The following is a 13,112-nucleotide window of genomic DNA, read 5'->3' on the forward strand; positions in this document are numbered from 1 at the left end:
TAACAGTACACAGTTATTACCCAGTTGAAGAGAGTGTATATATACAGTTATTATATACCTTACTATAAAAAGTAACAAAATAGCGTATGGGTAGAATCCTGTAACCAAAGCCAATAACCGGAAGCGGACAAAATAACAGGCCATTGGACTCGCCACGTATGGGTGACGTCATTATTTGACGTCATTTTACCTTTTGTTATCGCGTTAAAGAGTTCTCTAACGTCGGTATTTTAAATGATTAATTGATTTAAACAAGCTGGTACCCATTATTGTGTTTAGGTACATGGTGTTTATAATAAACAACTCATTACATGAGTATTATACACTTATTAAACGGCAGTGGCGGGCCTTAAGTGGTTATTAGCCCCACTTAACCTATATTGCACGAGGGTGTAGCCCGAGTGTCAAAATAGGTATAGGAGTGCTAATAACCTCGTCAGGAACGTCATAAACACTTAATGAGTTGCTTACTATACCTAAGCACAATACGATTACATGATTTCTCGAATCAGTTAATCACATAAAATATCGATGTTTACGAATTTTTAATGCGACGACATAAGATAAAATGACGTCAAACATGACGTCACTCATCCGTGGCGGACCGATTATAATGTCCGCTTCCGGTAATAATGCCCGCCTCCTGGGGTACAGGATTTTGTTAATATTTATAGAAAAGTATGTAACAGATTATTGTATACCTTACTTAATGAAAATGCATAGGACAAAAGCCTCTTACCCAGGCCAATAACCGGAAGCGGGCACAAAAAGTGGAAGCGGACACAACGACCAGTTTTAGACATCTAGGGATAGGCCTATATGACGTTATTTTTCTTGTTTCGTTGCTATAAAGAAATTCGTTAACGTCAATATTTTATATGATTAATTGATTCAAACAGTCAAGAAATCGTTACTATGTTTAGGTATATAATAAACAAACCACTAATGTAAACCGCCATGACTTCCTTATGTGGTTTTCAAAGCCTACATTTTTACGAAAGCGTAATCCTCGTGCAAAAATAAGTTTAGTCGTACTAATAAGCTCCAAAGGCGGCCCACCATTGCCGTTTATTAAGTCTGTTACACAACCTAATCAAGTTGCTCTTTTTTTTAGACTGTAGTATGTAAAATTCTCCCATACTCTGGCTTTGTGTTGTTATAATTTCTGGTCATTTGGGATCAGGGAGAACATTCCGTTTTATATTAATAGCATTCCGCTTACTATAACAGAATTCCTTTTAAGCAGGTGCTAGGGGGCGTTAGGGGTGTTGGACATTTCAGGTCAAACGGAGTCTGCTATTGGTGGCTTGGTTCCGTTCTATGCTTCCAAAGGATTTTTTGATAGATTTTATGAAATGGGATTTTTTCATCGTGTTCTTGTATTTTCTTAACTCATCAGCCGCGTCGTTATCCATTGTCTTGTCCTGTCTATGCATATGATAATATGATTTAGTTTAAACTCCCCAACAAGTTTACTTTAACGTAAAACTTACTTTCACACCAATAGTAAGTATATAATACATAATACATATCCTTTAAGAGAGAGAGAGAAAAAAACTTTGTTCATGTGTACTTTATCCATTTCTTTTTGCTGTTAACCATTTTTTCCCAAAATGACACTTTAATCATTTATTTTACAAAAATATATCTTCAAAATCTTACACTTTATCATAGAGCGTATTTCACTTATGAATACTAAACCCTGTATTCAACTCCCTTCGGAAATGTAAAAATCTCTTGATTCTACTATTCAACAACTAGAACTATAGTTCAGTTTTCAGTTTAAACAGATAAAACAAATCATGATCTTCTCAAAAACATATGAAAACTAAAATAAAAAAGTTTATAACAGTTTTAAATTGAGTGTGTATATTTTTACCATGTTTACTCGAAAAATGATAAGGCGAGTACAATAAGCCTCTACAATTTTGCCAGGCGCGATAGTCATCTTTAAAAATTCTTGTATTTTAAATTGATACTAATATCATAATTCTCGATTGCGAAACTAGTTCTTACAACTTTGATTAATCCCTCTGAACACCCATTCCGGATGGAATCAACCTCGAGTTTAGATTTTCTAGTTGTGTTGTAAAATTAAAAATGCAATCAATAGTTTAAAACAAACGCAAACGCATCACAATTTGCTGTACCTTGTAGAAAAATGATAGAATTTTGTGATTTTACAAGTTATTCTATTTTTCTTAGACTCTGGATGCCCTGGACAAACCTAAATTATAATAATGGTCCAGTATCCCCGAGTACACCTCACTAAAAAGGTTATATTTTTACTTTGAACCTGTCGATTTTTATAATTTATATAGCATTGTGTTTCCAATAAATTGCTCTATAATGTGCAAAAACTGCATCTTAAAATAACCAGCGGTTACGGAACTACATACGGAGTAACATTACATGTTGAACGCCCCTCGTAATCTTTCCCTCGTGAACACCGGATCTTACTTTTTTTTCCTTGCTACTGGGTGTATATTTTGTGAACGATACTTTTTATCTTACTCTTAAACAGACAACTGTACTTTATAATTAAACTCTCTGGGAAAATGCATTGTTAATAAAATTGTATTCGAACAACAAAAATAGTAAACTTTATTATATGCACATACAAAATAAATAAACATATTTACAAATGTTCAATGAATTTTTGATAACAGCTATCCTTTCTATATCTATTTGATTAAAAATGTTTTCATTTCGAGAGGTTTGAAAGAAAAATTACCATGGAATATATTACTATCTTTAAACATGTTATGAAGCGTTACTGAACCGTTTCTAAATATTGTAGACGGCTTGAATTCCAAATATGATGTGTTAATAGAAACGTCTCGACGTAACAATGTCAGTGTTAGTCCATCCAAATTAAATTCATCTCCTATTAAACACTTAAGGTTTGCAATTATCATTTCACTAGGAATTTCACAATTTAGAAATGAGAATGAGTTTTGACTGCATGCAAAGTTCGACTGAGTGAAGAATGTTTGAACAGGGTGTTGAATTAAATCATTTGTTATTACAGATTCTAACGACGGTTGAAGCGTTTCTGCTTGACCGTCTTGTACAGAAAATAAAGATTTCTCAAGCTGGAAATACAGTTTAGTAAAAGTTGGTAAATTGTCCTTTGTGTTCCCTGCGAATTCACGGACCGTTCCATCACTGTATGCTGTTACAACCCGGTCAATCATTATATCCAACGATCCCGAGTCCCTGCTCACAACACCATTAGGCTGAATAGAATGCACTGTGAGTCGTTGAAATCTATCTTGTATAACCGCCATAGATGTCATTGGGTACACGTTTGCACCAAAAGATAAATGTTTTCTGAATGTTCTTTTCATGAGCTGTAAACCATTTGAATCCGTGTAATACGTGTCTCCATTCTCAATATTTGTTTTTACCCTTACGACGAACTGACCTTCAAAATTGTTCGCAGTTGCTTTAGATAGGTTATCGTGAATTTCCATCTGTACTCGTCTTCCATTCACACCATGTACGTTTTGAAGAACGTACTTCAATGTTATAAATTTGAAGAAGAATTCCACAGAGCAAAACGTTTTTCCATTAATGATACGATGCCACGAGTAGTCTTGTATAATTGTATATTTTCCAGAATCCGGAAAGGTATACGCATCACTAATTGGCGTGTAATGTAAGAGGTCAATTTGGAAAATGGAACATGTATTTTCTTTCTTTGAACACAACGTTAAAGGGATCCCCTCGGATATAGAATACGTCAAGTTCATTTCAAGAGTTTGACAAACAAAATACTTTTCCTCTTTCTTTGGAGTTACTTCTTGTTTAATTGTCTTATCTGAATTTGTTACTATATTAAAAACAGAAATGCCTACTGGTGGAAGTTCTGATATAAATGTAACTTTCATAATATCTTTAAATATTTCAACATCAAAATCAACACTTAAGTTATTTGGGTCCTTGATTAAAACACTTCCTTTGGTTTTAATTGACACCGTGATAAGTTCCCTTCTTGTCTGAGTAAAAGAGTTGAATATAATTAACTTGGTTGTGTCACCACTGACGTTAAGCACTTCTTGTCTCGTTAATTCTTCCACTCTATCTCTGACAGCAGTAGGAAAAATAGAAATATTTAAGACATCTCTTACTTTTTCGACAAGGTTGAAGTTTCCATCTTTGTTAGGATGTTTGTGTCGTAAAGCAGTATTTGTACAGCTCATTTGTAATGCTATTTTTAGTAACTCTGACATCACTTCCTGTGACATAATGAAAGCCGACGATAATCTTTGTTTGAAATCTTTCACGGTTTCCTCTTCTGCCGTTCCAGTTATTGCATCATGATGTTGAAATATATATAGCTGTCGTCTGGCATAAGTCAAATTTGACAAAATTATTTTGTAATTAGTCGTCTGCTTATTCAAACCTGGACCATTATATACAAGAAATGACATTAAAAGATCTACCGCGCGTACGGACTCCTGAAGTTCGCGTCCAAGACGTTTCATAAACTGGCGAGTGGTAAAATACCCGCTCCAATATTTTGGACCTCTTGTGTATGGAAAATAGTCACCAGCGGCCAAAGCGTATTGTATTTTATACCGTTTTGTTTGTCTCATAACCTCTTCATAATATTTTTCTATTGTTCCAAATTGCATATGGACTTTAAAAGGCTTATAAGAGTTGATATATTCCATTAATATTTTCAGGTTTCTGTACTGATTTTTCCATTCTCCAGCGGTGTGGTAAAGAATATCGTTCCCTAGCGGAAGCATTAGAACATTATGTAAGTAACCGTCACTTTTTATTTTCATTTGGGAAACAAGTACCTTTGCAAAATGGTGCACGTTCCAGTACGGCATGCCGTTCAGAAGTTTGGGGAGTTTAAATGACAGCTCATCAGGGTGCGGAAGCTTGAATGTTCTTAAGTCCAGTGACACACAGACCATTTTGGCTGGTCCACAACTTCCTTTGAAGGAAAGATCATCAAATGGTTCAATCTGCAATGATAAACAATAAATAAGAAAATTTTTAACTGGTGTTACATTAGGTATTACTCAATATTTCTTTCAAGCGGACATCTGTCGTGTCATTGCGCTACTTTGATCGTGTCCTTGTACTGTCCTGTCTTGGTGCTGTTGTGCCGGTGGGGACGCCAACACGACAATATGACAAATATGATTTATCTTGCTCTGGCGGAGGTACCAACAAGATAGCATGCCTTGGCAGAAAAGAGCCACTATGGCACTTGCCCGTAATCTAAAATTAAACAAGTGAATGAAGTATTGCCATGCAATACAAAGTCCCCTACTGGAAGGCACCTTATTTTCTCTACCGTAGTATAACATAATGAACTGATATCTGTCAATGATGTATAAACAATGCTGTACTATATATACAGTATGTTATAACAAAACACTTGGATTAAAATGTATATATATAAAAACCTACAGTTGTTTGCATATGGCATTTTTGGCCGATTATCAGAAAGGGTGTCAAAAGTTATTTATAGTAACAACAAAGGGAAAATAATAATAATAATAATAAGTCCACAAGACACTCTTTACCAGGTAGAGACAGGTCAAAATGCTTCTAAAAATTGGATATAAAATGCATGTTTTACCACAGAAAACTGGTCTCGATTTTTCACTACGAACAGTAATAAATAAGTTACAATATAATCTATTTATAGTAGAACAAGGGGACGTAATAATAGGAACAAGGGTGCCTCACGGTGGTGAACATTTGTGGCAAGTTACATCAAAATCCCTCCATGCATGAAGAAGAAATGCTCCGAACAAAGTCATTCTTGTATTTGACCTTTGGCCTATATGTGTTACCTTGACCTTAGACCTAGGGACCAGGTTCTTGCGCATGACACTCCGTCTTTTGGTGATGAATATTTGTGCCAAGTAATATTAAAATTCCTTTAAGGATTGTTGAGTTACAGACTGGACAGGATAAAAGACCTTTTGGCCTTTGACTTCCAAGTGTGACCTTGACCTTTCAGCTAAGGGCTCGGGTGTTGCACATAACACATTGTCTCATCCAGGAGAATAATTGTGCATACTGATATTTAAATTCTGTTTTGCATGACAAAGTTATAGACCGGGCAGGAAAAAGTCCTATTAACCTTTGATCTCAAAGTGTGACCTTGACCTTTAAGCAAAGGTTCTGGGTGTTGCGCATGACACGTCATCTCATCATGGGGAACATTTAGGCCAAGTAATATTAAAATCCCTTTACAGATGGCATAGTTATGGACCGGACAGGAAAAAAGCCCTGTTGACCTTTGACCTCCAATCGTGACCTTGACCTTTGAGCCAGGGGTCCGGGATTTGCGCGCGACACGTCGTCTCATCATGGGAAACATTTGTGCCAAGTGATATTAAAAACCCTTAATGAATGACAGAGTTATGGACCGGACACGAAACAGACCAGTTCATGCTATGTAAACATTTGACTGTCAAATGTGACCTAAACCTTTGAACTAGGGATCTGAAAGTTGTACGTGACACATCGTCTTATTATGAGGTACATTTGTGCCGAGTAATATTAAAATCCCTTCATGGATGGCATAGTTATGAACCGGACTGGAAATAAGCCCTGTTGACCTTTGACCTCCAACTGTGTCCTTGACCTTTAAGCTAGGGGTACGGGTTTTACGCATGACACGTTGTCTCATTATGGGGAATATTTGTACCAAGTAATATTAAAATTCCTACATGGATGACACAGTTATGGACCGGACACGAAATTGCGGACAGACGGACGGATGGACGGACGGAATGACGGACGGAAAAGCGCATTCCTATAGTCCCCGAAACTGGTTTTCAACCACTAGGGGACTAATAAATGCACCCATTCAAATTAATCAGTGGGCCAAGGAGTGTTTAGCTGATCATTGATATAGTAACCCAAGATCTTATTGCATTTATAGAGCACCCAATCTATACAGTAGTTTCATATACATAATTTTTTCTACACGTATCAATGAAATAGTCATTGAAATAAAGAGGTGATACTATTGACATCTTTAAAACAAAATAATGGTAAAACCAATCTAAATACAGATTTTTCTTTTTTTTTTTTTAAATCTTCTTTTTTTTTTCAAATATGTTCAGTTATGATCAATATAAAAATGATACAAAATTCCATATATTTCATAAAATGAAAAGGCTTTACGTTGAAATAGTAGAAGGTTTTCTGCATTTATTACGTAAAGGGAAGTAGGAGTAAGGTACGGTTTACGTCGTTCTGATCAAAACCATTTTAAGATACAGCTTTGAAATTTGGATGACATGTACAGTTTTGCACACCGATCTTAAAAGAATAATCCAACCTCAACGGTTAGTTTGAAATACTAGGTGTCAAAAAGTCCGTAAAATTGCTATACAATATTATGATCTTTGAGAAGATGCTTTGGTAGCATACAACGCAATCGAGGAAAATAAAGTAAAAACATAAAAAAATTAAAGTACTACCGTCTAGGTTCTACTAGCCCAGTCTGGCATTTGCTTTGAATAGAGCATTACTGACCAGTATTAGTACTCTTATCCTTACCATTTTGAAAACCCATTTGCTGGTATTTCAGTTCATGTGTGTTTATGTCAACAAGCTCTGTAGCTCGCCATTGAAATCGACCGTTGTAAAATGAAATGAAACAAAGTGCTTTCTTAATTGCCACTCTAGGTCAAAGTCTTGGCTGTCTGAAGGTTTTTACTCTTGAAACAAGTTATAACCTGTCAATGGAGTGCATGGCAATAAATATCAAGCCAACGTTTGTTTTTGCTATTACATTGGTGAATTCTGATTACATTTACTTCATGAAACTGTTGGTAAGGGCAACCATTCATATTCAAATATGCATGAAGAATAAGTTGTGTCTATTACTAATTGAACGAAAACTTGGAATACATATATGGACTTCAAAGTGATATAAATTTTTTTTAATTTTGACATCATTTTAGTTGGTCAGGTAAAATAAAACCATTGAAACTGTCAACACGTCCGACAAAAGAATTCTGGTGGTAAATTTGTTGACACATCTGGAACTTCTCAAGGATTGCGTTAGAAAAGAAAACAGACATTCGCCAGAAGACGAATTCAGCATGAATAATGAATGGGTTGTTTAATGAGGTACAATGGAATTATAAAGGTAAAGGTTGGATTTAAAAATAATGCTACATGTATATCATGTTATAACACACATTTGTCTGACTCAAATCAACTGAAAAAAAAGAGATTTTGGCAATTATGTCACTGAAAAAAAATGTCCACCTGAAACTATTTAATCTAATGTGCAAGATCTACGGCTGTCACGGTACTAAGTTCGGTTTCCCAGGCGTGGCGTCTGTTCTCCCTGGCAATTTGATAAAAGACATGGTGTCTTCCTCTGCTGTTTCCTATGGAGAGGCAGGTATTTACGAAGAAGACAACATCAAGGCACACGGTGAGATTAACAACCCGTCATAAAATAAATAATTAATGTAATACCAAGTTGAAAACGGCGCTAAACCAAACGTGTAACTTTTAGGATAACGGTCAGTTAAAAACATAATTTAAAGTCGGTTCTAAATGTTTAATGCCGTTAACACAAAATTTAGTAATAAAGTACAGGAATATGACTTAGGATGTAACCGTATCAGAACAGTTCAATAGTAACGCAAATAGGCCTATAATCGCTGACCATGAACTGGCATGTGCATGAATTATTTTCTTTTTACAACTGAAACTAGTACTTATGACAAGGTTTATCCCTCATCAATAAGACATCGACAGAAATAGCTTCTCTGCGTGATATAATCACAACAATGTCTTCTGTTCGAAACCAATTATTGACATAACGCTTTTCGCTTATATAATCAATATTTCAATTGAAATAAAAGATATGATTTTAAAGCAGACGACTTTACGGTATATACAAGAACAAATAAATTTGTAAAACATTTACGCTTTCGCTAATTTATTTCAAAATTTCAATTTAAATAATGCAAAATGTGTTTAAAGCAATCGATTATATGGTAAGTGCAAAAACAACTAAATGAATGCCTTCGAACAATAAATCAAACAAGTTCATGTTCATCGTGGAAAAAATAGTTTAAATCCTTACTCTGCTAAATTTCTAAAATGAACTTGTCCATCTACCAATTTGGACAGTAGCGAACAGTGCATATCATGATCAGACTGCACGGACACTGGTCGCAAAGGCAGAATCAATTGTGTCTAGTATAGTAAGGATTAATGTGGATGTCATTCATTTGATGCATTTAAATAAGTCAGCCCAATACATGATGGATTCCACTACCCTAGTTAATGTTAATCAAGGTATCCAGTCCACAAATAAACAAGTTCTTTATAACATATGAAATATTAAAGCCTGGTATGCTAGTTTATATTTGGTATCAATTGAAAGTGAAAATCTACTGAGAAAAAAAATTATCAATATTATGACAAAAATATATCATATAATTTTTATTTTCTTACGATAAAGTTTTCAATGAAACTTCAACACAAAACTAATTATTACAGTGTAAAACGACGGTAGTGATTCGTGCATATTATGGTCATCTTATTTACTTATTCTTAATCAGCAGACACACACTCTTTAAATTATATCAAAAATCGTTATAGGCATTGAAATGTTCTATTTGTGTTATCCGATACCTTAAACCAAAGATATCCGATAATCAAATAAACCTTTTATACACTGTGACTCATAGTAACTAAGCATGGATTTGAATCCTATATTTTAAACTATATGGAGAGTTTTAGATTCATATAGAGTTTTTGATATTTCTCGCATATGTGCAATTCAGACAGGAAAAATCTGAAACAAAAATTGAATTTCTTCCTTTGTCTGTAAAATTAAAAAAGATGAAATTATATATTTTGTTATGTTGTTTTGAAATACTGATTGCTATTGAAAAGTATAATTTTTTGAGTTCTTATTGAAAAAGAAGTACTTACATGCATAAATGTATCATCTTCCCCCGTCTTGTCCGAAAGTTGCCGATTGTAGAATTCTAGCAGTCTGTGCTGTCTGAAGTACTTCTTTGTTCCTTTATGTAAATGATTCAAAAATGAGATTTTTATACCGGCCACACTCCTTATGTAATTTACAGATGCAGATGATCCAAACTGGTCCATATTAAAAGATATTTTTGGAAACACGCCCAAATGCTGCCGTATCCAATAGTAACCTTCTATGAGTTGATCTAAATAGGCAAAGTAGTGTGTAACACATTCGTCCGCGGACACCCATGCCCCCAAGGCGATTTCAAATCGTCCAGATTTTACTAGCTGTTTTAGCTCGTTTTTAGTTTTACTGTTCTGTTCATTCCACCATCGTTCAAGAAAACATGTATCAGTCCATATGAATGTCAGATCTTTATATTTTGTCAGTTTCTGGACAGCTAAAGATAATACCTTTTTCGCCCTAAATTTGTAGTAATCTTCTAATGTATGTCTATAACCTGGATCGTTATGTGAATGTAAAAGAACAAAAACTGACAATTTATCGTTAATCAACTCCTCCGACTTGCTTCTGTTAGGATACAAAACAGATGGACCCTCTGAATCACTTGGCAAGAAATCTCCGCGGCCTGGAAAATGTTCCAAAATATCCAAAACTGAATTCCACGTCCAGTTTATGCCCATTTCTAAATTCCATTTTGAATTTGATTTTACATTGTTATTAGATAAAATACTGTCCACGGGGTTAAAAGTTGTGCTTCTATTGGTATTTTTTGTAAAAGTTATTAAAAATACAAAAAACATTAGTACAAAAAATACCAGCAGTCGAACAATAAATTTATCCATACGTATTTTCATTCTTTACTGCACAAACTAAAATATCTAACTCCATTCATAGCCACCCCAATCGAGTATATACATGTGTGTAGTGCGTTGAAATAAAACAAACATAATTATAGTCTTAAATTACTCCTAGCTTAACATATATGGGGTTGATATTGAATATAAATGCGATCTAATCTAGTCATGTCTTTTGAAAAAAAAAAAGGTTTCGAATAAATATGTACTACTGTTATGAATAAAGGTGGCCTGAATACATTATAAAAGCTACACGTAGTAGACTGTGAGAGTTATACCGACCGTCTCTCATACCTTAAACCTTCAATTAAATTGCAGTTTTCTTTCAAGATTAAATGATGCTTGACTGTTTGAAAATCATATTTTTTGTATGTGATATACTTTAATATTGTCTAAGTATTGATCTGGCACACATAAATCTTTGCCAATATTTTCGGGCGTAATCGTTATTTTACACGATATAAATTTTGTATCATGAAAATATCTACATTAATCAAAATAACCGGTATAGTTAACCGATGGCATTGCGGCGTGGTGGTAAACTCTCTGACTTCTATGCACGTTCCCATTGGTTCAAATTTAGTAACAAACGTTTTGATAAATAAATTTAATGTAACTGTATCGATATTACTTATATTTTTACTATTTTATGAAACATATCATTTTCTCGGAAACTGGCGCGAGTTCCCTGACTTGTATCTTGAATGAACGAACACTTGTCCGGTCCTGAAGATTTTTAGTTCACATTTCTTAGAACGGTTAAGTGACATGTACGTAGCTGAATGGCAGAGTATTACTTTAGATAAATGAACGATAAATCGTTATAAGTGGGACAATGATCTCTTCTGTTAAGTTTACAGATGAAATAAAAAATATATATATGGAGAGACAGAGAAATCGAATCCACAACCCAGAGACTGATTGCTGGACGCTTTGTCCATACAACTATATCTACACATGCGATATATTAATTGATAAGAAATGTATAACATTGGGTTTACAATAGTTATATAGGTTCGAACACCGAAAAACATAATTCACGGAAATGTGCGGAATATTTATGAATGTCAGAGGTCGATCCTTTCGAACAGTACTATTATTATCTAAGTTTCGAATAAAGGCATAAAACTGGGTAAGTTCACAAAGAAGCTCTAGGGTAGAGTAGAGACCGACTCTATACTCGATAACCCATTTGAACGGTATACGTTAGTACACCAATCATACCTTCCCTGTTGAAGAGCTGAACTCTGCAAAAACCACGGCGTGGTACGGTTTACTAGTTTCTTGCTTTTCATCACAGCGCTCAATGTGCAGGGGGGAAAAGTTTTACATATTTCCAGGGCCCAACTTTTGATTGGTCGGTTACTTTACTGGTGGGAGTAGGTATAATGTACACAACAGCCTACCCTTCTCTAGAGCTTCCATGTGAACTTCCCAATGCACTGTGACTATCTGAAGGCATTGATAAAAACCACAGGAGCTCGAGGCCGCGAAAGCAAATTTGCCGGCCTTATCTGTATTGACGGAGCTTGCGGCCTTCCTTTACGAATGTAATCAACAGTTTCCATAATCTCAACTTTTAGAACAGTACTCACAACCTCGGGTATACTAAAAAGAACTAGTGTTTTTTTTTGGGGGGGGGGGGGGTTGCTTTTTTTTTGTTGTTGTCCTTCGGTCACGGTATAGAGGCAAAACCGCGCTGGAAAATACGATCATTACTTCGAGCTCCTGTGATAAAAAAAAAAACGTAGTAGACGGTGAGCCCTAAATCAGGCTGTATTGTAGTTCTTTATCTATTTATATATATTTAAAATTTTAAAGAAATATAACTACCTGATATCAACATTTTCAAAAGGGCTATACTGTATGTAATATATTTTTACGATAACTTAAAATTTATTTAAAATGTATAATAGAAGACTTTTCAATACAAACTATGTTAAAAGGTGGTTAATCAGATTTTGATCGAGTAAAGTTTAACAAATGATCGTTTATGCTTACTTGTGTTTGCTGAATGTTTAATACATGTTCCATTTCCGGAGGTATTGTAGTCGCAACTTGACCGCGATGTTTGACCTTAGGTGGATTATTCATATCGATTATTTCATTGTAGAAATTAGAAATAAGGGGTGCTTAGGGTAGCCGTGTATCTAAATTTATGAATGCAAAGAGAGGAATCGTTTAACGTACACTCCTTTTCAATAATAGGTTGTGCCTCATTATGTATTATAATAAAAAGGTCAACCATCGGGGTCAAGTTGCGTCCACTATATTTCTAAAATTTGATTTCACTATCC

General features: G+C 34.7%; 1 protein-coding gene across 1 annotated transcript; it reads right to left on the minus strand.

Moving 5' to 3' along the window:
* Positions 1 to 2,575: 2,575 nt before the first annotated feature.
* On the minus strand, positions 2,576 to 11,051 carry LOC123537266 (alpha-mannosidase 2-like). The gene is made up of 2 exons (XM_045320924.2): positions 9,952 to 11,051; positions 2,576 to 4,982 (listed from the first exon to the last, which is right to left on the minus strand). The coding sequence occupies exons 1-2, from the start codon at positions 10,813 to 10,815 to the stop codon at positions 2,685 to 2,687; spliced, it is 3,162 nt and encodes a 1,053-aa protein (XP_045176859.2). The 5' UTR covers positions 10,816 to 11,051; the 3' UTR covers positions 2,576 to 2,684.
* Between the last annotated feature and the right edge of the window lie 2,061 nt (positions 11,052 to 13,112).

This window comes from Mercenaria mercenaria, chromosome 17, assembly GCF_021730395.1.
Source record: "Mercenaria mercenaria strain notata chromosome 17, MADL_Memer_1, whole genome shotgun sequence".
Classification (NCBI taxonomy): Eukaryota; Metazoa; Mollusca; class Bivalvia; order Venerida; family Veneridae; genus Mercenaria; species Mercenaria mercenaria.